At 40.9% G+C, this 26,922-nt stretch overlaps 2 protein-coding genes across 10 annotated transcripts in view; one reads left to right on the forward strand and one right to left on the reverse strand.

Annotated features, from left to right (window-relative positions):
• PEX5L (peroxisomal biogenesis factor 5 like) overlaps window positions 1-25,346 on the forward strand; it is a 214,645-nt gene extending 189,299 nt beyond the window's left edge. For 8 of the 9 annotated variants that reach the window (XM_036115946.2, XM_036115948.2, XM_036115940.2 and 5 more), the window contains 7 exons: window positions 10,356-10,472; window positions 12,795-12,938; window positions 16,119-16,189; window positions 17,464-17,661; window positions 18,543-18,708; window positions 19,099-19,256; window positions 25,042-25,346. In XM_036115946.2, the coding sequence (XP_035971839.1) occupies window positions 10,356-10,472; window positions 12,795-12,938; window positions 16,119-16,189; window positions 17,464-17,661; window positions 18,543-18,708; window positions 19,099-19,256; window positions 25,042-25,246 (1,059 nt within the window). In that variant the 3' untranslated portion in view covers window positions 25,247-25,346. Of the gene's footprint in view, window positions 1-10,355; window positions 10,473-12,794; window positions 12,939-16,118; window positions 16,190-17,463; window positions 17,662-18,542; window positions 18,709-19,098; window positions 19,306-25,041 lie in introns of all 9 variants that reach the window. The other variant, XM_036115943.2, reaches the window with a different exon arrangement.
• Window positions 24,961-26,922, reverse strand: part of USP13 (ubiquitin specific peptidase 13) — a 128,674-nt gene continuing 126,712 nt past the window's right edge. Inside the window, exon 21 of the mRNA XM_036115935.2 lies at window positions 24,961-25,241. Coding sequence (XP_035971828.1) covers window positions 25,220-25,241 — 22 coding nt within the window. The 3' untranslated portion in view covers window positions 24,961-25,219. The remainder of the gene's footprint in view (window positions 25,242-26,922) is intronic.

The raw sequence follows: 26,922 nt of genomic DNA on the forward strand, positions 1-26,922 counted from the left end.
AGGGAACTTACATATGAGGCTTGTCTTATGTGGCTGCAAGATGAGATCTCTACACCTGCCCACCAGAATCTTAAAATGTTTATACAGAGGCCCTCACTGGGTTCAGTCACATATACCGTCCAGATGGTCTCCCCAACACCTTCTTCTCTCAAGGCTGCATCCTTAGAACAGCCTTCACTGTGGGAACAGTAGGCAGATCAGACATTCAAAGGCTGGGGGAGGAGGTGAGGAGCCTCTAATTACCCACGTTTAGCTCGAGGGCCCCCTGGCAGTCACAGCCTCTCAATTACCTCCTCCAACAACACCATTTTAATGTGGAGAAACAGGGACATAGATTTTGTCACTTGTTCAAGGTCACACCACAATTAAATGATAGGACTAGGATTCCTACCAAGACTAACTCCAAAACTTCTGCTTTTAATCACTATTTCTAATACTAAGGATGTTTACATTTTTTGCAGGCCCTGAACCAATCATAGAACTTAAAAGTTGTTGGTCACCAGAAAAATAATTCCTTTATCAAAGGTTTTCTCTCATTTAAGAGACTTTTAAAAGCTATTTTAAAAGCAACAACAATAAGGGAAATCAGAAAGTTGGGGGAGGAAAGGCTAGGAATTACCCAGAATTCCCATGACATTAATAAATTAACTGTTTTCATTTTTTAATGTTTCTTCCAGTCTTTGTCTGATCTGTATACATAATTATATGTAATTTCAAAGCCATTTTAAATGACTAGCTAGCATTGACAAGATAAATTCATCAAATGAGTTGTCTTCTTAAAAACCTACAAAAATTATTTTAATTCTTCCCTCCACATTCTGGGTTTCATTTCCTTTTCTAGAACAATAACAACAACAGATTCTTGAAGAATTCTGATTCACACAACAGATGTGAGGATTAGAGAACCTGCTGGCTAATTGGAGATGAGTTTCACTGGAAACAATCACTTGAAAACAAACTATATGTGGTAAATTCCTGTCCCTGGTAGCTTCTCAGGATACACCGAATTTATCCCACCAAAGAGTTCTGTTTTTGTGGAACTTCAGATGCCCTGAGTCTCTATATCAGCATTTTCCAAGCTGTGTTCTAGAGAACCCTGATGACAGATGCACACTCAGAGGTTCAAGGTAAATACATTTAAGGACTATTGTTTACATCCCCACTTAGAGATTTAAAATATACGTTAACATATGAAGAGCCTGGGAAGTCATGCAGTAAGGAACATGTTCACTTTTGTCCAGAAGTTGCAAACTAGTTACTTCCAGGAGATAAAGATAATGATCTGGCGATGGCCATGATGAAATGGAGGCCACACATATCACCTGAGAGTTGCTGCTTCTAGTCATGCAATATTAACAGATCTTCATGAGATATCTGAAATCTGGGTTTTGATGGAAATTTTTGCATCCAATTTGAGGGGACAAAAACATGTCTGTTGGCTACATTGGGCTCATAGGCCACCAATTTGCAGCCTCTGCTTTAACCTACAGTTTCTTAAGTTCATTTGACCACAGAACTCTTTGTTTCTAGAATACTCTTTGGGGAAATGCTACCATACTTCATTATTCTGTCAATCCTTCAAGGTCCTTTCTCTACACCCAGTCTTCTTTCTGTGTTCCAATCTTCAAACCTAAAGTATGTTCCAGTTACTATGATTGTGTAACAAATTACTCCAACACTCGTGGCTTTAAGAAGCAATATTTATTTTGCTCAAACAATATGTAATTTGGGTAGAGCTCAGAGAGGATGGCTCATCTTTGTTCCACCGTGTGTCAGTGTGGCTCGATGGCTCACGGTGATGGTGAGGGGTGGGAGTCATCCAAAGGCATTCTCAGGGCACCCGGCTGCTCAACCCATGGAGCGTGCGCCTCCTGATCTCAGGGTTGTGGGTTCCAGCCCCACGTTGGGTGTAGACATTGCTTAAAAATAAAATCTTTAAAAAGCAAACAAAAACAAAAGCATTCTCACTCCCATGTCAGATGGCTTATGCCAGTAGTCACTTCACACCTTAGCTGCAGCAGACAGCTAGAGCGCCTACATGTGGCCTTTCTTTGTGGCCTGGGCTTCCTTGCTACATAGATAGATAGCCATCTGGATAGCTAGATTCCAGGAGTGAGTGTCCTGAGAGGAAGAGGGAGAGACAGGCAGAAACCGTATCACCTTGTAGGATCTAGCCCCAAAAGCCACAGCAGGTCATGTCCATTGCATTCTATTTGTCAAGGCAAGTATTCAAAGATGGGCAAGGGACTCCACCTCTTAATGGAGTGTGGCAAGGTTCTGGAGAGGATGAGGGGCCAGAAATACTGCTTTAGCCATCTTAGAAGATGCAATCTGTCATAAAAGGAAAGAATGAAGTATCTTGAATTGTGGCTCTTTTATTTACCAAAATTAGTGTGACTTTAGCAAGTAATTTCGTCTCTTTTTACATCATTTGTTCACCTTATCCTGAGTTACAGTTGCCTCGATTTTTATTTTATCATTGGAGAGTGAGCTTCTTGAGAGTAGTACCCACATGTAGGTGTTTTGTTTGGTTTTATTCTTTAATATTGCTATAATGCAAAGCACAAACACATAGTTTGGATTTAGTAAATATTTCTAATACCTTATTTTATTAAAGCTAGTAGGGAGTTACTCAGTAACTTTTACCACGTGTGGCCATGGCTAAAGGAGAAGAAAGCCCCTCTGGAACTGAATCGCACTGCCTGTTGTTCATGGTTGTTCTGTGTTGGTCTCAGCCTATCAAGAACCAGTGTCGTGGTTGGACCGGCCCTTGTGGTTCTTATTATGATTTCAAGATGCTCTCAGCAATAACCACCGGGAAACTTTGAAAAAGAAAAAGTGCATTACTTACAATTCCTGGAAATTACATGGCCCACCTGGGGCCACACAGTGAGGTCATGGGTAGAGAGAAAGAGAGCAGGCCTGGGGTTCTGCTTTTATGGGGGTTGAGGGTGGGGAGCTAGGGTTTTGAAGGCTCACTCCTCATTGGTGAATTTAACACATAAGTGCAGGAATTTAAAGCATGGGAAGAGAAAAAAGCAAGCGACCCAAATGGTCAGTTGTTGAAATTAACCAAGATCGCTAAAATGAGGGGGGAGGGGGGCACGCACAACCTGGCTCTTTATCTAGAGTGAGTGGCACAATGTGGTTATTCAAGGTAGCCATCTTTGACGTGGATGCCTCATCAATCAAAGCCTAAGTCAGACACTTGCCTTTTACAAAAAGAAAGCCACCTGCCAGGGCTTCCACTACCACTATCCACAGGCCACTTCCTTTATCACAGGACTTGTTACCTCGTGGATGTGAGGCAAGGCTCAAACCCAAGGGCCCCCCCACCTCCTTGTGCCCTGTAGCCCTCCGTCACCAGCTGCCCAGGGAGCAGTCCCGAGGCCTGCAAAACATAAACAGCTGCTGAGAAATTGGCCCCACAAAACCTTGTCCCCAAAGCAGCAGCAAACCCCAGTTGGGTCTCCAAACCTCCAGGCCCAGTGCCCCTGGAGAGCAGTTCTCCATTGTGAATATAGACCCCACAGGAGCCACGTGGTTATAATCATGTGAAACTTTGGCTCCACAAAGGCATTCATTTGCTAATGAATATGCTAAAAAGCTCTTTCAAAAATGACCCCTGCCCATTTGGACAACAAGTTTTGCTCCTTGTGCTTTAATACTCCATTCGTTTTTGCTCCTTGCCCTGGGAGGAAGAAGAGAAAGAACAGGAAGATATCTTAGATTCTGTTAGAAATGGCTCTTGGTTGCCTTCTGACATCCTGCTCAAGCCTTGTATTGTATTATTTCCAGACTCCTGTGCCCTTTTCTCTCCTTACCATCATTTCCAATTTTTTCTCCCCACGTTTTACAACCAACCTGCTACCACGTTGTTTGGTGAAAGCCTCGGGCTGTTTGCCCAGGTGCCTGCCAACTTGGGCAGTGATGGCCGATTTCATTAAACAAGGAAGCCTGTCTAACCCAGAGGCAACCAGAAAATCTGTGTTGAGTGCTCGTACCAAGAGTTTTGTTTTTCAAAACTTCTGAACCACACAGTTTACAGGTTATGATATGGCATCCTCTCTCTATCCTGAAAAGTCATTTTTTCATTTACGAATATAAAATTACATTAACTGCCAATTCCTTCATTCTTTTTTTTTTCTTTTAAGATTTTATTTATTTGAGAGAGAGCATGAGCAGGGGAAGGGGTGGAGGGGGAGGGAGAAGCAGACTCCCCACTGAGCAGGGAGTCCGACTCGGGGCTCAATCCCAGGATCCTGGGATCATGACCTGAGCCGAAGGCGGACGCTTAACCAACTGAGCCACCCAGGCATCCCCAATTCCTTCATTCTTAATGTTACAGGTTTTAAGCACTTTACATACATTGTTTTCCTTCATCTGCACAACCACTCTACAAGACTTTTACATTTTACAAATGAGGAAACCAAGTTAAAGAGGTGAGCAAAATTGCCAAAGGTCTTGTGACAGGCGACATGGCCAGTATTGTGGCCCATTATACCTGACGCCAAAGTCCGTGAGTCTTCTTTCCTATACTGTTTAGACTGAGAAAGAGGCATGCATGACAGACCCATTTCTTATCGCACAGAGATTTTATATATTTTGAGCCTTCCTGTTTGACTCAATAAATCAACTCATTAATAATGTTGTAATCTGATACTCGGGGTCATAAGAGATTATAGAATTCATCGGTCAAACTAATCTGTGAATCATCTTTACAAGCACTCCTCACATTGGTCGTTCCACTTCTAATGTTGGGGCACCTGGGTGGCTCAGTCAGTTAGGTGTCCGACTCTTGATTTCAGCTCAGGTTATGATCTCAGGGTTGTGAGATCGAGCCCCAGGTCAGGCTCTGTGCTGGGCATGGAGCCTGCTTGAGATTCTCTCTCTCCCTCTTCCTCCACTCCTCTACCCCTCCACCTCCCAGCCCCCCTTCTAAAAAAAAAAAGAAAAGACTTCTAATGTTGGGGAACCCATCCTCCTGAGGAGGAAACAGCCCATTACATTTTTAGGCATTTGATAAAAATCTGTCCCCCAGGAACTCCCATTCATTCACCCTAGTTCTTCTGTCTGCAAGACAAGGCTAAGGCTTCTTGCCCAGCTCCACCACCCCTCTGAGCCTTGCTGTACCAGTGAATCACTTCATAAACTGGGTTACTCTTGCCCATTCACTCTTGCCTGAATAGATTCCAGTTTGCCAATGACCATCACTACGTGGGACACCCAGAACCTCACCCAGAGCTCAAACTAATTCTGACCCATCAAAATTCTATCCAGTCCTCGAACAGGGTGCTGAACATCTGTTCTTACAGCCCCAGGTTGAATATGTTCTTCGGGCAGCCACATGGAATGTTTGACTAATATTAGCTTTTCGTCAATACAAGATGTGAGTGGAGATGTTTCAGCCACATTTTGCTAGCCTGGGCTACTGGGTCCCTGGGCAATAAGGTCTCTAACTGATCTACACATAATTTCCCTTCAACAAAAATTGTCTGTTATGGCAAATATTTTGTCCAAACTTGCACAGTGATTTTCATTCCTTGCCATGCAAGGGCTACTCTTTTTTCTTTTGCATATAGAGAATGGATTGTTTGTTTAAGTTTTGATCCAGTGACAGTTAATCAATGGATGTCTAAAGAAGCAAAAAGAAAGTCAGACTCCTCACAGGCACAATGGGCAAATCATCTCACATCAAACAGTTCTTTCACAGAACAACCCCAGGATCCTTCTACTCAACAATTATGTTTGGCCACAAAATAGAAAGTATCTCTATTTTAACTCAAGGATAACCAAAATAGACTGGTGAGTGGGAACTAGCAATATGCTGTTCTTCCTTAAAATTCTCTAGTTCTAAATTAAATTGTTTATTTTTTATTCTTTATATTTTAATTTAATTAGTATTTAATTTTGTCATGGTTCTTATAGAAATTTTTATTTTCTAGCTTTACAATCAAAAAGTGAAGGGAAAATGTCAGTTTTACTCTTAGGAAAATGCTTTAAAGTATAATTTTTAGGCTAGAAGCCCACTTCCCATCCCACTTATTCTGATCTTCTGAGTCAATCTGCATAGATAAAGAAACCTGAGCTATTGTGTAGCCAATTTAGTCTTAGTTTACAAATGACAAAAAACAATGTTCAGATGGGTTTGAATGACTTATTCAAGTTTACAGGGATAATAGAAGCTTCTAGCACACATCTCTCTTCTTCCTAACTACACAATGTTAGTTCAAAGGAACAGAGAGAAGCAAGAGATGCTTCTAGTTTAGGGTTTTTGGAGAAACATCATGGAGGAATTGAAATTGAAAAGAAACATTTTTTTAAGGTTTTACTTATTTATTTATTTATTTTACTTGTTTATTTAAGGTTTTACTTTTTTAAGGTTTTAAGGTTTTACTTATTTATTATTTTACTTATTTACTTATTTACTTACTTATTTACTTATTTAGATAGAGTGAGAGTGAGAGAGCATGCGCAAGTTGGGGGAGGGGCAGCAGGAGAGAGAATCTCAAGCAGGCTCTGCTTCGAGCTCAGAGCCCGTCCGGGCCTCGATCTCACGAATCTGAGATCATTACCTGAGCCCAAATCAAGAGTCGGGCACTTAACTGACTGAGTCACCCAGACACCCCAGAAGTAAGTATTTTTAACCAAATCTTATTTTCACAAAAATAACATGTTAGCAATAGAAAATTTGGGAAATGCTGTAAAATACAAGGAAAGGTGATGGGACAATTACTCATAATCCCATCCCGTGAAAGTAATGCTATTGGTGCATTTCTCTACAGTCATTATTTTCCCAACACGTTATATGTTGTTGTCTATCACTGTGATCATAGTACTTATAAAGGAATGGTATAACCTGAGGCCTGCTCCATGTTGTAATAACTCTTCTTAAATACCATTTTAGGCTACACAACAGTCTGTTTTGTCCATAATCTTCTTAACTTTGGTCCAATTTTTGAATAATTAGGTAGAAGCGAAAGATTTAAATAAAGAGAGGAAAGGTATCTAGAAGAGGATATGTATTTACAGCAAATTAAAACACCAAGATACTCATAGATGTATATTTGTGCTTTGAGATTGTAGGTGATCTTTGTTTCATTCTTTACCTTTTTCTCAGTGATACAAAAACACTAATAAGCACACCTACATTTACTGAACATTTTCCATATGTTTCATGCCACAGATATATTTTCTTATTTAATCCTCATAATGACCACCCAAGATCACTACTGTATGTTCATTTTAAAGATAAGGAAAATGAGACCTAGAGGAGTCAAGGGTCTTGCCGAAGGTCAGTGATGAAGCCACATTTGTTCCCAGGTCCATCTGAGGAGAGAGCTGTTGTTCTTAGCCACTCTACCACATGTCCCAAGTTTCTTATGAATATCTACCATTGTTATAATCAGAAAGCTATTTTTAAAAATGAAAATGGATTGCAGATAGCTCATTTCTGGTGTAAGCAGATAACTTATTACCTGTAGAGTCTAAAAAAAAACCGTCTACAAAATCCCAGAACAGCTAAGAAAATCATCAATACATAAAATCCCCTCAGTCATGTCTACAATGGTTAAAATTCAAGTTTGTTTCAGGTTTCTCTAAAATTGATTAGAAATAGAAAAAAGAAGCAGTGTTAATTGCAGTTATGTGAATGAAATCTGGATTCTGAGACTGGATGAAAATTGATTGTGCTAAAAGTAGTCATCTGTAATTAAATGAATCTGTGCTGTGCACTTTAATTAGTCAGCAGAACTTATTCTAAGTGGTAATAGTAAGTCCTGGTGTATCTCATTAAATAAGAGCCTGGCAGCCTCACCTCCACTGAGGTCCTGTTTTCTACAGCAGTCTTGTTTCTGCATCCACGCTCTAAATTGAAACCGCAGGAAAGGTGATGCATCCTTTTGTAATCCAGAGGTACATGTTATGAAGTCTTCTTCATTCTTTCATTCAGAAGAACTGGGAAAATCGGTAATTATATTCACTCGATAGATTTCTCTTAGTTTCTGTGCAGACAAGCTGAACTGGGAAAAACTGTTCAAGAAAACGAGTCTCCAAAATTTTTTTCAAAAAATTTTTTCCAAATTCCTCAGCATCTAAATATTCAGGTTTATGGTATTTAAAAAAGGACAGGTAATTGTTCTGTTTATTGTCGTTTTGAAACTTTTAAAAAATTAGAACAGCAATGCATACTCATAGAAAATGCAGAAAGTGCAGAAAAGTATAAAGAAGCAGGAAAAACACCACCCATCATCTCTTCATTCAAAGACAGATTACTCTTAACATGGCAGCATATTTCCTTCTAGTTTTTTATCAAGCCATTGCTTTTGTATATCTGAGATCATTCTTTTGCATAATTTGGTATTCTGCTAAAAAGACTTGTTAAAAAAGACACTTTGAGTTTTATTCCTAACCTTAACCTGGATAAGTGGTGGCCATTCCATGTGCTTCTAGCATCTCAAACACAGATTTATCAAGGTGCCTGCTACCCTGAGGCTTCAAGGGGAGGCCTCTGCTGAAGGGACAGGACCCACTCCTGTGGTAGGAAGGAGTATTGTGGACATAATAAAGGAGAATAACAAGACCTACTATTTATTTAGCTGCCTGGGATTAATCACATTGGGCTGGCCCTTATTTCTTGAGCATTTATATCCAGAAGAAATAAGCGTATAATTATCATTCAGAGCAACTTTGAGGAGTTCCCACCATAGAACCACCACCACCAGGCATGAGGATAGAGTAGAAGGTATGACTAGAAGGATTGAAAGGTGAAGGACAACCTTGATGGTGTGTCAGCAAGTCACAGGACTTAGAATCATAGAAATTGAGATTTGCAGATAAGAGTATGCATCTCAGTCCCAGACTCAGGTGTTCAAGCAATAACATCCCTAGTTTTCTTTAAAGAAAATTAAGTAGTTTCCAAGCATCTCTCTTACCAACTTAGACTCAGACACCAAATATGGAAGGATTATGTGGTGCCAGAAATCAAGGGCAGAGTCTCCACCCTCTTGTCTGTCATGTTGACGGCTAACAGCCAACAAGCCCCAACTGAAATCCAGTTTCTGTCTATGTCCCTCCCATGTCAGAATCAGAGTTGAAGTCAGCCCCCCAGTCATACCTTCTGTCACCCTCTTGGAAGTCAGGCCAGTTCTCAGGGAAAAACCTAAAAGCTAAACACCAGTCTCCCACTCATCTCAGAATCCACCACCCTCCTTGTCTTCCCTGCCCCTGGAAAGTTCCCTTTCCTCCCTTAAGTTCTTTAAAATATTTGCCCCTTTTTCCTCACACCAGGACACCCAAAGTACTCTCTTTAGGCTTAACAAAATAGAAGCCAACCAGGGACAGATCTTGCAGAAAATTTCTGTTTCAGTCCTCCCCTGAGGTAAAAGGGAGCAAATGGCCTGGTTTCCCTTTTGGAAAACATAAAGGAAAATTATAAGGAGAAAAACACAAAGTAATATTTTTCAAAAAACCATCCTGCCATAGACAAGACCTTGACTAAGAGGACTCAATTAAGTTCACACCAAAAGCCAAGGTCCTTCATTCTTTAGCACCAGGAGGCCATGTTTGCCATAGGTGATGAGCAAGGGCTTGGAAGCCAGACTGGGGTTCTGATGCTATGCAATCCTAGCTTTGTGACCATAATCCTCTATGCTCAGTTTTCTCCTAGCAAGGTGCCTGGCACAGAGTAGGGTCAACTAATGTTATTTTCCCTTGTCCATGGTCAGCTGCTTCCCCAAGTCACTGCCCATTCAGTCCCAAAGCCATTGCTGTAATTCCTCATATCCTGAGAGCAACTCTAAGACCATCGTTCCTAAAATATATGCCCGGTGCCCACACTTGAAACTGCTCAAGTAATGGATTTTGAGCTGAATTTGGCATATACGATCCTTGTCCTTCAGATGGTAACTATTTTCCTGCTGGAGAAAGTCACAACTAATCCAATTTAACACTCTGACCACTTAAGTACCCTCCAGGAGCTCTTCAACCATGAGTATCATTGGATGTGGCCAGTTTGAACATTTTATTCCTCCTCAGAACTCATTCTTTTTTTTTTTTTTTTTAAAGATTTTATTTATTTATTTGAGAGAGAGAGAATGAGAGAGAGCGAGTACATGAGAAGGGGGAGGGTCAGAGGGAGAAGCAGACTCCCTGCCGAGCAGGGAGGCCGATGCGGGACTCGATCCAGGGACTCCAGGATCATGACCTGAGCCGAAGGCAGTCGCCCAACCAACTGAGCCACCCAGGCGCCCCTCAGAACTCATTCTGATCTATGAGGAAAACTGTCTTTTTAGAAATAAACCAGGTGACATAACATGGTCTTAAATCCATCTCTCTTCATTTTTCCTGTCTCCTAGTCAGATACAGAGTTTTGGGATAAGATGCAAGCAGAATGGGAAGAAATGGCCCGGAGGAACTGGATATCGGAGAACCAAGAAGCTCAAAACCAAGTTACAATCTCTGCTAGCGAGAAGGTGACTGATTCTGTTCTTATATATGCTGACCAGTTTTCTCAACCTCTTTGCATCATATTTTTATAAATTAGTCATTAACTATTTTGCAAAAAATTCAAGAATTAAGTAGACAAATTATTGTCAGCCTGACCTAGAAGAAATTCTGGTGGATGAAAACAATATAATCATCCAATGTGTGAAGACAGCAAAGCTAGAATGAAATATCCTTATTTTTATCAATGTTAATACTGTTTGACAGCCAACAAAAGCTTGCATTCTTGACTGCTGGCAAGTTACTGAACTAACTGACGTGGAGGGTGGGTTGGAACAAGAACTGGCTAATCTCACAATGCTTTTTGTCAGTCATTCATGTGAGCCATGTGGACGAGCTAAGAGAAATGGTATCAGTGGACAGGGGAGTGAGGTGGGGCTTAGGGCTGTATTGCCCAGGTGGTCCTTACACAGCTAACAAAGAAACACAGTGGAAAAGATACCCTTCACGCAGCCAGGTCAAGTCCCAGGGACAAGTCCCAATCCCAGCATATTCCCCTCAAAGGAGCCCCAGCAAATGTGTGAGTTCAGTCCAACAACCAGCCAAATTACCCATGAAGTCCCAGTTGCCTTTGGGTTTATGCTTTTAAAGACACTTGGTGAAAAAAATAATAAAAACAGATAAATAAATAATAAAAAATAAAAACACTTGGTGAAGAGGGGAGGGACACTTTTGAGAAATAAATTTAAAGGACTTGAAAGATAGAAAAAGATATGGAATTTTCTTACTGAAGGAAAAACTATATATATATGTATATGTATATACATATAATATGTATGTATTATGGATTTTTTGTGGTAGAGGAAGTCTCAATAATATTCAGTTCTGGATAACTTCCATTTGTTCAATCAACAAATATTTATTGAATGCTTACCTAGCAATAGATATGATGATGAATAGTCTCCAATCTTAGAGGATTTTCAATCTACATAGTCATTAAAATGTCTTCCTGCCAGTATTCTCTGCCCCTCAGTAGGCAAGGCAATCTCATAAAATTAGAGTATCTTATTAAAAATAACCCTCTTCTACAAAGAAATCAAAGCTAGGCAAGAAGAGAAAACATTGATATAGATTGGCAGACTCTAGGCTGTAATTCATGCGCCTGAGGCATGGCTGGGGCCCTGAGCTCCTCGCCCCTGGGACCCCATATCTGTAACACCACTACATAAACTGGTCATACCCTGTGGCTTTGATAAGGGGGTTTGTCTTTCTCAGCAACAACGGAGAATGAAAGTCTCCATTTAATCTATTTTTAAACCTTAGTAGCATCATTAACAGACTAGCTTATTTGTATCTATCAAATTAGAAGGATATTATGATGATCTATGCTGGTAAGGTTGCAACAAATCATTTCTCTCAGATATTTCCAATTAGAGTTTAACTTGGGACAAATTTTTCTCAAAAGCAATTCAGTTATACATATCAAGGGCCTCAAAATAGTTCATAGCCTTTAGTCTACAAAAGCCCTCTAGAAGTCTATCCTAAGTTAATAATCATACGCAAAGATTTGAGCACGAGGTTTTCTCTGTAACTTTATTTATGAGGACAAAAAAATCAAAAGTAACCTGAATGTCCATCAGTAGGAGCTTGGTTAAATAAGTTTTTGCACAATGCAAATAATTTTAAAAACTAAAACTAAGTGGGGCTTAAGCTACAAAACTGCATATATGGTATGAGCTTATTTGTTTAATTTATATATTCATAGAAAAAGATTATTTATACATTCTGTACAATTTAAATTTTTGAAAGAAAAGACCTATAACTTTAAAACATGTATTCTCAATGGGGCAAATATAGCCCCCTATGGGACAAAAACTGGTTCAAGGAGCAGGAAGGTAAAAAAAATCGTAGATAGTAGAATGGTTTGTAGCCCTCCAAAGGGTCAGAGCACATAAACAGATGTACAGCATGTGGCATTAACATTTCAGGGGAATGGACGGTAGCACTTAGCAAAAATACGTCTAAAACTCTGGATTTTTTAAATCCCAGGGGGAAATGGCTAAAACAAAAAGAGCAAAAGAGTAATAGAAAACAAACTCCAAAATATTAGCAGTGATAGGGGTTGTGGCGTGATGGGTAACTTTTGTTTCTTTTTATATTATTCAATAACAGAATAATATCATCCAAAATTTATACAATGAAAATGTCCTACCTTCATAGGAAGGGGGAAAAACAGTAATTTCAATTTAATTGAAATAACTTAAATAAATTCAAATTCAAAAAGAGCTTACTGAATATCAGAACGAAGAGATAAATGGATGGATCTCATAGTGCCCTTCTCCGTGTTGTAGGGATATTACTTTCACACTGAAAATCCCTTCAAGGATTGGCCTGGAGCATTTGAAGAAGGCTTAAAAAGACTGAAGGAAGGGGACCTGCCTGTCACCATCCTGTTCATGGAAGCAGCGATTCTTCAGGACCCTGGAGACGCAGAGGTAACATTTTCCCTTCTTCCTGCTCGGCTCACAAAGTGGCTGCGTGTGAGTGAGGGACAGGGGGCGCCACAGAGCTCCCCTCGGCTGCATTTGCATCAAGGAAAGGCTCCCAAAGGCGTTAACCTGGCTTACTCGGCTATGTGTTCAAAAGTTACATATAGGTACCTGTTCGCTAACCAAATCAAGTGTGCAGTATCTACAGTGCCCAAAAATAAAAGGGTGGGGACAAGAAATGAAAAACCAAAATTGTCAACCTGGAGGCTCAGCAGTGGTTTTCAGGGGGCAGTGTATAGTTTTGTCTAGGACTAGAGCCACGCCATATCTCACCCTTGGTTCGCTCACTCAACGTTTACTGAGCACATACCGGGTCCTAAGAATTGTGCCAGGCACTGGCTTCAAATATTGAAGAGCTGGGAAAATGGAACTGTTGAAAAGATACATTTGTGTTCTATCTGGAGAGACAAGTGTAATAAATGCAATGTCAGAGTATGCACAGGATGCTAGGGGAGCAGAGAGCAAGGCTCCTGAGGGGGCCTTCCCCTACAATTAAATCCAAAGCTGAGTTTTGAAGGAGGCGGGGCTTAATGAAAGACAGCAGGGGCGGCGGAGGCGTTAAGAGGGAGTGGTTTGTGTGTGGACCGTGGGGCATGAAACGTTGTTCCAGAGGGTAGAGGGGAGGAGACAATGGTGGGAGAGGAGGCAGGAAAAGTGGGTAAGAGTCTCAACTTCATGAAAGCCGGGAAACCACTAGGGGACTCTACTCAGCAGAGGGGTACAATCCGATTTGCCTGTTCGAAAAACCCCGTACTCTGAGGTGTGGAAGGTGATGGAGACTGAGGCCAGGAGACCACCCAGAGAGGCTTCGCCATCCTCCTTTGGTCCACTATGTTTCTAAACCTGCAGAGGCCTGTAATAAGTTAGTGGCAGGTGTAAAGTCTTCTCTTTTAGTTTGGGAGTAATTTTCAGGAATCGTCTTATAAGGAATATTCCTCATAAGGAATTTGCAGAAATTTTAGGGAGTGGTATATACGGTGCTGAGAGGGCAGTATAGAGTAGTGGTTAAGCTTCTAGGCTGTGCTGTCCTAACTGTGTGGGTTCAAATCCCTGCTCTACCACTCATGAGCCATGAGCCATGTGATCAGAGACGAGTCATTTAAACCATCTCAGTTCCATTTCTTCATACATAAAATGGAAGTCACGATTATAATAACTATTCATTGGGTGTTGTGAGGATTAAATTAGTTCATATAAATAAAGTGCTTAGTTCAGTGCCTGGTGCATCAATAATTAGCCTTCATTATTATTACTGGTTGTACTTAAAGTTTGTATAGGAAGGATGAGTAAACCGATCACTAGGTTAAAGCCCTGGTATCTTGTCAGTCAAAACGTTGATAGTGGAACAAGATTGAGCTGAGAATTGGAACGTGAACCAAAATATTGGAATTTTTAAGAGGAAGAGAAAGTCATTACATTAATAGAAAACTGTAGACCAACCCCCAAAAGAATATCATCTTACATTTCTAAGTGCTGCGGTGTTTTCATGTGTATTATATAGTTTGACACAACAACCCTGGAAGCTTAAAAAAAGAAGTATACATTATTATGTCAGATTCATAAATGAGAAGATTAGGACACTGGGTAACTAATGGATCCCAACCAAGGACCCAGGGCTTCTGAATCTTGGAGACCCCAAAATTCAGGTAAAGGACGATCTGTAAACAGTGAAAATGACACCATGCTCAAAGGCTAGCGAGAAGCCCCCAGAGAGGGACTGTTTCATCAAACTTAAGAAGCATTCTAAGATGTATGGAAGGTGAAATCAACATAGGGGCTGCTCTGTGTACATTTGAACAAATAAAAAGAATCACTGATATTTGGGAGGAAAATAATCAGTATTTTTTATGAGTTTATATGGCATGGGTAATAATAACTCAGGATGATAAAGCCAATATAATTTTTATAGCACTTGAGGATGCTTCTATGTATCTTCATATAATTTTGCTTTAAAATGTCTGTAGGTGGGAGAGATATGCACTCCCCAAACCCTTTTATTTTTATTTTTTAAAGATTTTATTTATTTATTTGACAGAGAGACAGCAAGAGAGGGAATACAAGCAGGGGGAGTGGGAGAGGGAGAAGCAGGCTCTTCACTGAGCAGGGAGCCCGATGTGGGGCTCAATCCCAGGACCCTGGGATCATGACCTATGTCGAAGGCAGAGGCTTAATGACTGAGCCACCCAGGTGCCCCAAAATCCCCAAACCCTTTTAAATCCGTAAGACTGATATACCCCCATCCCCAGCAAATTTGAGGACAGTGTATGTAATGAGAGGTTTTGTTCATGTGGATTGTTCTTGTAATGGTGTGAGAATTATTGTTCCTCTGAGTATATAGGGAGAAATTTGTTATATTAAAAACTTTCATTTAGATATGAAAAATGTTATCTGCTTGAAGATATTCTTCACATTGTCAACAATAGCAAAGGATTAGAAACAACCTGACAGCAATAGGGAATTGGTTGAGTAAATAATAGGATATCCACTCAACAAAATTTAAATTAAAAATTATAAGTATGAGGATTTTGTAAAAATATGAAAAGTGCTCATGATGCAATATAAAGTGTAGGCTATACAATTATGTATGTATTATATTGCATTTTATATGTGCCTTATGCATTTTAACAGTGATATTAGAGCCATGAACACATTAGAGTGGAGGATTTTGTTTTATTTTCCCTAGTCCCTAAATTTTCTGTTAGCTCTTATAGTAACAGTCAGACTTGCATCTATACAAACTGGTTTCATTTTGTACATCTTGAGATTCCTTACCATATAAAGTCTACACTCTTCAGGTACATTTCTGGGTTATTTTCCATCCCCTTTCCCCACAAATGCATACTTTTATATATTTATCTTTTGGTTTTAAAACACCTAATACCATGAAATCTCAGATACTCAAATGTTTCCATGTGTCACGGGAGAGTAAATACTGAGAATTTGTCAATATTGGCAGAGGATCTTGACCCAGATGTCAGAAGAGCCTTTGAATAAAGAAATGCTCGTGGTATTTTTCCCTTTTACAAGACTCTCGCGTCTGAGACAGGTTGTTCTGCATGGAGGGATCTAAAGCACAAGAGTGAATCTGCTTCCTCTTGCAACATTGACCTCAGTTGTTTTTTGTAGGCATGGCAGTTCCTCGGGATAACCCAGGCAGAGAATGAAAACGAACAAGCAGCTATTGTCGCCCTCCAGAGGTAGATGAAGCTAAGTGCAAAATTATGGGCCGGGTGGACTTCCTGTTTATCTTGTCTTTTGATCCTTAGGTACATTGTAAAGAATTTGGCCAGGATAAGTGCTGAGAGGCCACATATTACTTAGCTGTAGGAAACAAGAATCTATGAAGAAATAATATTCCTAAATCACAGTGTTTCGTCATCCGCAAATCAGTTGACCTTCATTGGCACAAAAGTGTCCATGTCAAAAGTGGTCATAAAATAGACTCATTACATATATAGTTCCTTTTAACTTTCAGCCTTCTGCAACATTTGAAAGTTTTCTTCAGGACAAACGTGCTCAAAATAACCTCAGTGTAATTTTAGCTCCTTGTGTCTACAGAGAATCTCCTGAGAGAGTTTCAGTGACCTACAAGTGTAACTACTGAGCCTGTGACTAAAGGTCTAGACTGCTTTGGGTGGATGTAGCATCACACTTTACCTCATTACAGCCCCTCTGTAAACCCTGGAAAAATCAGCCCTACCAAATCGACTTCCCCTTTCCCTATGTAACATATAATCCCTCCCTAAAGCACTGAGGTAGGGACTGTCTAAGGCTCGCTACTCCAAGTCTTCTCCATGGACTACCAGCTTCATTATCACCTGGGAGCTTGTCAGACCTGCCCAGCCTCAGGCCCATCCAGGCCGACTGTATTACATACTCTGCATTTTACCAGATCCCCAGATGATTCTCAGGCACCTCAAAGTTTGAAAGGCCCCTGCTAGAGGCCAGTGGGATAGCATGAGGGGGAGCAGCTGTAGACTGTGCCTCGTGTAAACCCACATCGGTAGTCTAGAAACACAGGAATTTCCCTCTCCTTTATAAAACACTGTACAGACTTTCATCTCTGCGTATCCAAATTTACCTCTAGTCAGTTTGCTTTGCGGATACAATACATTTAATAGATCAATAACAGAGCAGCGCTAAAACAATGCTAGCCCCTCCTCATGAGATAAACTCCTAATAAATTTTGTGCAAGGATTAGCCACCTTTTCTATAGTTTTAAAACAATTTACTAAATAACCAGACCTAGCGCTCATTGAGAGGAGTTTTAACTTTCTTACACACATACTTAGGTCCCAATTTTCACACAGATAAATGTGGTATTTTCCAAGGACTTAACATAAACTTATCCATGCTTTTGCACCATTTAATTAATAAAGACCTCAAATTTCCTAAAGAACTGTTAGACTCTGGCTCAGAAAAAATCTGAAATTGGCTATTTATTTACCTATTTACTTATGTCTTCTTGCAGGTGCTTAGAATTACAGCCCAACAACTTGAAAGCTTTGATGGCTCTGGCCGTGAGTTACACTAACACCGGCCATCAGCAGGATGCCTGTGAAGCTCTAAAGAATTGGATTAAGCAAAATCCAAAGTACAAATATCTTGTGAAGAGCAAGAAGGGATCTCCAGGCCTTACTCGGAGGATGTCCAAGTCTCCAGTTGATAGGTATCCTTCTAATTAAGTTACAGTCGGCAGTAAACACCCATTTACACAATTAGGCACCTTAAGGGTAATTAACAAGCCTCACCAGGGCACCTGGGTGGCTCAGTCGTTAAGCGTCTGCCTTCGGCTCAGGTCATGATCCCAGAGTCCTGGGATCGAGTCCCACATTGGGATCCCTGCTCAGCGGGAAGCCTGCTTCTCTCTCTCGCACTCTCCCAGCTTCTGTTCCCTCTCTCGCTGTCCCTCTCTCTCTCTCTCTCTCTGTTGAAAAAATAAATAAAATCTTAAAAAAAAAAAAAACAAGCCTCACCAGCAGCCATTTCGGATGCATTCCTGCTAGAAGAGCAACTCTGATGACAAAGATTGATGCTGAGACCAGAACCAATGACTGGACACATGATCAAGATTGTGGGCACTCAGACATTTTACCAGAGTACCATAACTGAAAGCAAAAGGCTGTGGACATACAATTAAGCTCAAATAAATTACAAAATGCACCACATTTCATAAAGCCTGAGAATTGGCTATGAGTAAAAACGGAAGTCCTTCCTTCTAGGGATTTTGTTTCTATCAGCAATAAATCACGATGTTAAATTCATTCTCACGGAGCCCTGGGGTTCTCCACACTGGCACTCATAGGGTCAATGGAACTCTCCTTGTGAAGACCTTACTTAGCACAGTATGTTTCTGTGTATGATGAAATAATTCATGAAAATCAGCAGGTATTTTTTAACATGCAGTATTAATAGTCCTTCTCATTAAGCGAAGATATTTTAGGCACGATTTTTTCCAGTCTTTGATGTTCTCTTGGAACAGAGGACATAATAGTAAATAATATATGTTCAGACTATTTGGAATACACATCTCCATTTTTTCCCTTGTAGCTCCGTTTTGGAAGGAGTTAAGGAATTATATCTGGAAGCCGCCCACCAAAATGGAGATATGATTGACCCAGACCTACAGACAGGTCTGGGGGTACTGTTCCACCTGAGCGGAGAATTTAATAGAGCAATAGATGCATTTAACGCTGCCTTAACTGTTCGGCCGGAGGTAAGTGCACAACAAGAAACCGTAAGGTTCTCTGTTAAAAATAAGTTTCTCACAGGCTACACTTTGCACATTTCTGCTATGTCTTAATTCCCTGCATCCAATGGCTTAATGTGATCAGTACTAATAATATGCTACTGTGGCTGTTAATCCTCAAGTACCTCAAACAGAAATATGAATTGCCTGACAGCATCTGATGGTAGAGGCTCTTTGATGAATGAAAAGTCATTTCACAAAGTTGTCCATACCATTTTTTGAGTAATTCTCCGCCGTCCTGGTCCCTATCCATGAGCCCTGGATAAATTTCTAGCCACCATGCTTCTTCTGCAAGCAGTATGGGAATGCTCGGTCACTGTGGCTCGAGCCGGTTGTTAGCTCTGATTTTGTCCTCAGGACTATTCGTTATGGAACCGGCTCGGGGCAACGTTGGCGAACGGAGACCGCAGTGAGGAAGCCGTGGAGGCCTACACCCGTGCCCTGGAGATTCAGCCAGGCTTCATCCGATCCAGATACAACCTGGGAATCAGCTGCATCAATCTGGGCGCCTACAGGTGCAGTATGGTCGTAGGCTGAGAACCAGGAGCCACACTCAGGGCTGAGGTGAAATAACCTGAAAGATTGTTTGCCAGTGAAAATACCTCCTTTTGTAGGAGCAGCCCTCCTCCTCTTGTTAAGGGAACATTTGAACCGTTGCATCCTGAGGCCTGTTGAAGCGGGAACAGTTTGCTTCGGTGTTTCTCAGTCTTTGGAGAGCGGCAATTGTGTTGGCATCTTGTGAAATGCAGATTCCCGGGCCCCTCCCCCTGAGATTTCCATTCAGTCAGCCTGGGTTGGGGCAACTCTCTGAGAAACTTGAACAGTCCAACCCTTCATTTCCCAGGTAAAGAAAAAGAGAACCTTGGGGGGTGGGGCAGGGGGACCCAGCAAAATGACAAGAAGGTCTAGGGCCAGGTTTGGGCAAAGCACAACCAAAAGTCCAGGTTGTCTAAAACTACTTTGCCTGTAAGGTTAGTTACAATTTTTTTAAAGAAAAAGTTTTTTCTTTAAAAAATTTTAAATGGTGGGTTTATGGTTTAAAACGTCTTTCTTGTTTTCTCATTATTCCTCATCGTCCGGTCTATATCCTATATCCTATTTTTTCCTCATCAACAGGACCCATGAACGACCTTTATTTTTGGGGGGTAATGAAAGTATAGGTAAGGGACGCCTGGGTGGCTAAGTTGGTTCAGCGTCTGCCTTCTGCTCAGGTCATGATCTCCAGGTCTTGTGATTGAGTCCCATGTCGGGCTCCCTGCTCCGCAGAGAGCCTGCTTCTCCCTCTCCCTCCGCCTGCCACTCCCCCTGCTCGTGCTCTCTCTCTCTCTCACTCTCTCTCTATCTCAAATAAATAAATAAAATCTTTAAAAAAAAAAAAGAAAGAAAGTATAGGTAATTTTTCCTTCTTTTTATACTTTCTAAATAGGTATTACTTTCACAATTGGACAAAAGAAAACTGTTAGTTTTAAATCCCGCAAAAAACATAAACCTTTTCTCATTCTCAAAAAGAACCAGGCTTTTAGAATCAGAAAAGTTTGGGTTCAAATCACAGCTCTGCCATTTACTGGTTTTGTGACTCTGGGCACATACCTTTGAGCCTCAATTTCTTCACCTGCTTTAAAAAAAAGTGGTAAAATAATATTTAGCCTGCAGGATCATTGCACAGATTAGATATAAATTGCCTAAGCACGGAGCAGTAGTAAGCATTTGTTATTATGATTATGACCATTGCTGTCATCCTCAGGATCCTTATCATTATTTATGCAGATAAGTCATCAGGGAGCATCCCTCTGACATCTGAAGAGCCGCTGTTTCTGAACTGCATTTGGGGGCTGTGCCACTGACAAATATTGAGGTTTCAGAAACTGGTTGCTTCATTTATACTAAAAGAATCTTAGAAAGAACATTAGTCACTGGATTACACCAGTCCTCTAAGAGGACTAAAGAGGCTAAAGCCGGGAAGAGCTGAGTGACTCCGGAGCAGCTGATTTGCTTTATTTTCTGGACCTTGTGGAGGGAGCCTCTGCGGAGGCTGGATCTTACACCAGCCCGCAAAGGGCCCCAGGACGCCTGCGCAGCCTCCTCCCACACCAGCTGGCAAAGGCTGACCGGGTCCGTTTTGTATACTAAGTTCATTCCTGGTCTCGTCTCATTTTCCTAAACTGATTTTATCTTCACCCCTTTTAGTCACTTATTTTCTCACTATGTTGTATGTATGTATTTTATGAGATACCGTACGTCCTTTGTTTGGAACAAGGAGAGATGGAAATAAACACGTATGTACATGTAGACGTGTTAAATTCAATTAAAGGAGGCTTTTATAAAGCTTCTAGGTGAATCTTTTTTTTTTAATTTTATTATGTTATGTTAGTCACCATACATCATTAGCTTTTGATGTTGTTCCATGAGTCACTGTTTTCATATAACACCCAGTGCTCCATGCAGTACGTGCCCTCTTTAATACCCATCACCAGGCTAACCCATCCCCTCCACCCCCCCCTCCCCTCTAGAACCCTCAGTTTGTTTCTCAGAGTCCATAGTCTCTCATGGTTCGTCTCCCTCTCCGATTCACCCCCTTCATTTTTCCCTTCCTACTACCTTTTTTTTTTTTTTTAACATATAATGTATTATTTGTTTCAGAGGTACAGGTCTGTGATTCATGTCTTACACAATTCACAGCACTCACCATAGCACATACCCTCCCCAATGTCTATCACCCAGCCACCCCATCCCTCCCACCCCACCACTCCAGCAACCCTCAGTTTGTTTCCTGAGATTAAGAATTCCTCATATCAGTGAGGTCATATGATACATGTCTTTCTAGGTGAGTCTTTCTTGACAGGAACTCCTCATTACAGTGTAGAAAACAATACTTGAGAGGCCAATAAAATCGTTTCTTGGCATTCACAAGTGTCAGGCTCGGTAGGACAACTGTTTGCCGGAGGCCGGGAAGGCCCGTGTTAGGTGGAATTGGGCACATCTACTGAGGGAGAATTTTTAATCCTCAAGATGAAAGTCACGTGTACAGGCGCAAGTCAATTTTAGAGTTGCCAAATAACATACAGAATGCCCAGTTAAATTTCAATTTCAGATAAACAGCAAGTACACTTTCAGGATAAGTATTTCCCAAATATTGCATGGGACATGCTCATACTAAAAATAATGAACTGTTTATCTGATATTCAAATTTAACTGTGCATCCTGTATTTTTACTGGGTAAATCTGGCATCCTTGACCGCATGACTACTTCAGTGTTTCAAAACATCTCAGCTGAGATTTGTGGGTCTTTTATTGTCATGCCAGATGTGGAAAATCTTATTAAGTACTAAATATTTTGCATTTTTTTCCTGAGAAAAAAAGACCATCGAGTGAGACATAAACTTTAAATTAATTCTGAAAATAAGTTTAACTTGAGGTGTAAGTGGGTAGTTAGGAAATAATAACCCTCAGTAGAGATGTGACTCAGAAAAAAGCCATGAGCCGGTTCATATACTTTCATATCCAGCAGAGTCTTGGGACATCTCCCTCAAGAACCGCAGATGTCTGTGTATGTAGCTATAACCCTGGTTGTTTGTCACTGCACATTTTATATAAAAAGTCAAAGGCAAGCCCTTCCCCAGTATTGTATACAATTGAAATAAGGAGAGGAAATTGTTGGCGTGAAACCTGGGTGTAGCATAAGATGCTACCCTTCTGTCAGTAGAAGCTCCAGAGTAGAATTTAGACCAAAGAATCTTAACCTTTTCAAAAGTGAGGACCTCATGGGGCGCCTGAGTGGTGCAGTTGGTTAAGCATCTGACTCTTGGTTTCGGCTCAGGTCATGATCTCAGGGCTCTGCTCGAGTAGGGCTCCTCGCTCAGTGTGGAGTCTGCTTAAGACTCTCCCTCCCTCCCTCTCTCTCTCTGCTCCTGCCCCCCACCCCTGGCTTTCTCTCTCTCTCAAATGAATAAATAAATCTTTAAAAAATAAAAAGTAAATTAAAAAAAATGAGGACCTCTTTTTAATGAAAACATAGATCACATCCCCTTTGGTGGTAATTTGTTAGTATTAATATGAGGGAAAGATACTATAAAATGAAGAATGCTTTTACATAAATGCATGTTATTAATCAAGACATACACAAACAGCTTATTCATACACATATGTGTGAAACATTTGAAAACATCTACGTGCAAAATCTTCTGAGTTCCCCAAAAGGACTCTGTGTTCCCAAGGTGGAGAACGGATTTAGACTCACTTCATGGGAAAAACCTCACATTGCTTGGCAGGGCTAGCTAGTTAGACTACTCTGTTGCTCCCCCTGTCCCTCAGAGACCACTGCCACACACTTGGGAGTTCGGAGCAGCCTGTGCCTGTGGGGATTCCAGGATCTTCCTCCCCTCGGAGTTCTTACAGGCCTAGGATGACGAGAGGAAAGGGAGTCATTGTCATTTAAGCTGCCACCCTGTGACAAGGAAGCCAGAAAGGGCCTCCAAAGTAAACTCCACACGTGCATCTCTTTATAAACCCTCTTCTCTCGCTTGATTACTAACCATCCAGAAGAGAGGACGGTTAGAACCCCACTCCCTTCCATCAATCAGCCAGGTCGCCATGCACAGTGCCACCATTCCCCGATTGCCCTTTATTTCCCGGTGGGTCTAACCCTACAGATGAACAAATGCCTGGACTATGTGCAGTGGACTCAGAAGTCCAGCCTCACCTGAAATCTTCTTACCAGTTGCTTACTAATGACCTCCTCGCAAGAGTACGTGGGATCGAATGTGTGAGAAGCTTTTAAGAAGAGTGAAGCAGATACAAATGAAAGCAGTGTCATTACTCTCAGCAAAGCCCAGTTTGTCAGATACAGAACACGTGCTTCTGGTGCCACGGGTCCTGAGAGGGCAGATCCAGCAGCCCCTGGGGACCCACGAGCAAGCTGGGGCCGGGAGGAGTGGGAAGGCCTGTGGACAGCATCTGACTCAGCAGGTCACAGACTTTGTGTTCTCAGGACCCCCTTACACTTTTAACAATTGTTGAGGACCTCCAGGGGCTTTTATGTGGGTTCTACCAATATTTACCCTCTTAGATGTTAAACTGAGAAAAGTTTAAAAGATTCATTTAAACATAAGAATTAACCACATGGTAACATTATCTATTTTATGAAAAATAATGATTCCTCAAAACAAAAACGTGCTTAGTGAGAAGAGTGGCATTGTTTTATCATTTTTGACGATCTTTTAAATATCTTGCTTAATAGAGACAGATCCTCATATGTGCCTCCGCATTCAACCTATTGGGATTTCACACATCGTGTAATCACTGGAAAATTCCATTGTACACTTGTGAGAAAATGAGAGTAAGGTAAAATAACATCTGGGGATTACTGTAGAAATGATTTTGACCTCACTGACCCCCAGAGTTCCCCAGACTGCACTTGGAGAACTATTGATCTAACCTAATAAGAGCTTTCACATAAATTGATCCAACTGCACCTCACACAACAAGGTTTTAAAATTACTTCTATTCTCCCTGTTACACAGTTGGGGAAACTGAGGTTGAAAAGAAAAGAAATTCGCCTAAGGCTAAATGATTAGGATTCAAGCCCAGATGCTCTGGTAACAAATCAACTCAGTCCCAGCAACCTCTCATATTTCTATCACCAATGCGAAAAGTTAAACTACTTTGTTTCTTTTTTTTAATTTTCTCTCAAATTATTTATTTTCTTTTTTTTTTTTTAGATTTTATTTATTTGTCAGAGAGAGAGAGAGAGCACAAGAAAGGGAAGCGGCAGGCAGAGGGAGAAACAGACTCCCCACTGAGCAGGGAGCCCGATGCAGGGCTCCATCCCAGGATCCCAGGATCATGACCTGAGCCAAAGGCGGACATTTAACTGACTGAGCCACCAGGCGTCCCTTAAACCACTTTGTTTCTGAGTAGGGCCAGATGCTTCTTCTTCAACCTTTATTATATAAATCACATCTGCAAAAGGATTAAGTCTTTAAATTATCCCTGAAGGTGGAGAAAAGCAGATGCATTAATAAGTTAGCAATGGTTTCGCTGTTACTCTTTCTATCCCACAAGACAGTCCTAAAATAAAATTTGCTTTCCTTTTTCTTTCTGATTTCACTATGCTGAACAATGATTTTTTTCACAAAAGAATAATGAGAGACTCAAAAGGTTGTTCACCTGATGATCTAAAGCACCATAGAGGGGTGATTTAGCTTTCACGACTAAGAGAAATTAATCCGTTTCGTTTTATTTTTAAGTTGCTAACTCTGAAATTTGTTGCATTTTTAAATGTCTGTTTTTCTACCCTCTTAGAGAAGCGGTCAGCAATTTTCTCACTGCCCTCAGTTTGCAAAGAAAGAGCAGGAATCAACAGCAAGTCCCTCATCCTGCGATCTCCGGGAACATCTGGGCCGCCCTCAGAATCGCACTCTCTCTGATGGACCAACCAGAACTCTTCCAGGCGGCTAATCTCGGTGACCTGGATGTCCTCCTACGAGCTTTCAACTTGGATCCTTGAAGGAAAAGAAAACAATTAAAAATAATAAATCCTTGTCTGTGTAATTATACTGAGAAACGCAAAACTATTTTATTATGAATTCCAAAAAGAAAAGGACAAACCAGATGTCCAAAAGGCCATGGTGAGATAACACAGGGAATTCCTACAGACAATGCCCAGGCTCTGTTCAGATTCAAAAGCACAAAATGTTGTATATAGAGTCAAGGTTGGGCTCGAAAGAAGAACTGAGAGACACAAGGACAAACCAAGATGAAATAACTGTGTGTGAATACTCTTCACGAGCTGCACGCATACTCAAAACACGTCCTTTGGGGGTTTTTGTCCCCACTGGCAGCTGATACGCATATAAGGACCTTGCTCGTGGGACACGTGGAGAAAGAAAGCACTGCCTCTGATCAGGGAATTCTGACTGTTTCTGAACTATCCCCTGCAACTCCCCCTTTTACAACATAGTTTGGGCCAAGGTGCATGCACGTATATTAACTCTTGACTAAAGAGAGTCATTGCTTAAACCTGTTCCAATTTTAACTTTTACCGTAGCCCTTCGATTCCAGAGAGGGAGCTTTGCTGGCAAAAGCAGTTTTTGCACTAGAAATTTTTGCTGTTCCCAATCAAAACTTTTCTGGGACTGTATATATGCACTTTAATATCTTATTTATGCCTTGCTGGAGTTTTGTTTCGTTGCTCCAATTTTTAACTTAGGGGTAAAAGACTTGAGAACTCGGCCTTGCTAGATCCATGGACCAAATAAAAATTCCTGAAAATAGTTTTTCATAGTGTAGAGTTTTGAAGGAGTTTTTCTCAAAGCAGGTATGACATAGGGTGTAAATATGTCAAACACAGATCTTACATGCTTTCTGGGACTGTATGAACTTAAGCAAGAGGAAACGTACCATCCTGTCACGCATTCTCTGCCGGGAGGAATTTTGATGATAATGTGATTTCTATAGAGTTAACATTAACTTGCTTAAATGCCATATTTTACTTGCTTTCTAACTGCCCTGCACACCAGTATATTCCTTTTAAACCATTAATATTTTAAATAGTATTTCATAAGAGTGATACATTTCTTTTCCTAAAAATTAAGTGTTTTCTTAGTTCCATAATAATCTGCACTGTTCACGCATTCTAAGTGACAGAAGATCAATATTTTCTCTCACTGAATGTCAGAGGTTTAATATGAAAGATGCATGCCCCTTTGGCTCTCATTTTGAACATTTATCAAGTATCAGGAATTTTCTCTTGGTGGTAGTGTTTTTATTTAATTGATTACATTCTGCTCATTTCTTCACAGTGTGTTGTGCCTGTTGGGGCTTGGTGATTATTTGGAATGACATCATTTTTTAAAGAATTAGAAAAATTGTTTGCAAAATGCTAACCAAAATATAGTATCACCAGTGTCCAATTCTAACAATTGGTCCTAGTAAGTGGTCCCATTCTTCTTTGTCTTTTCTCCTTCCTTCCTCCAGAAACTTGCCCAAAGCAATCTGATCCCAAATTTTTCTTCACGGTCTTTGGTTAGTAGTAGCTGATTACTCTCATGATGATAGTTACCAAGCAAACAGCATTTGAGTCAAGACGGTTTAATTGACTGGGGAGTTAGCTTCGCCTGGGGGGGAAATGTGCAGGTAGAAATCCTCTCCTCTGTTACCTTGGAAGTCCCTCGGGTAGGAAGG

The sequence above is a fragment of the Halichoerus grypus genome, chromosome 1 (genome assembly GCF_964656455.1).
Source record: "Halichoerus grypus chromosome 1, mHalGry1.hap1.1, whole genome shotgun sequence".
Classification (NCBI taxonomy): Eukaryota; Metazoa; Chordata; class Mammalia; order Carnivora; family Phocidae; genus Halichoerus; species Halichoerus grypus.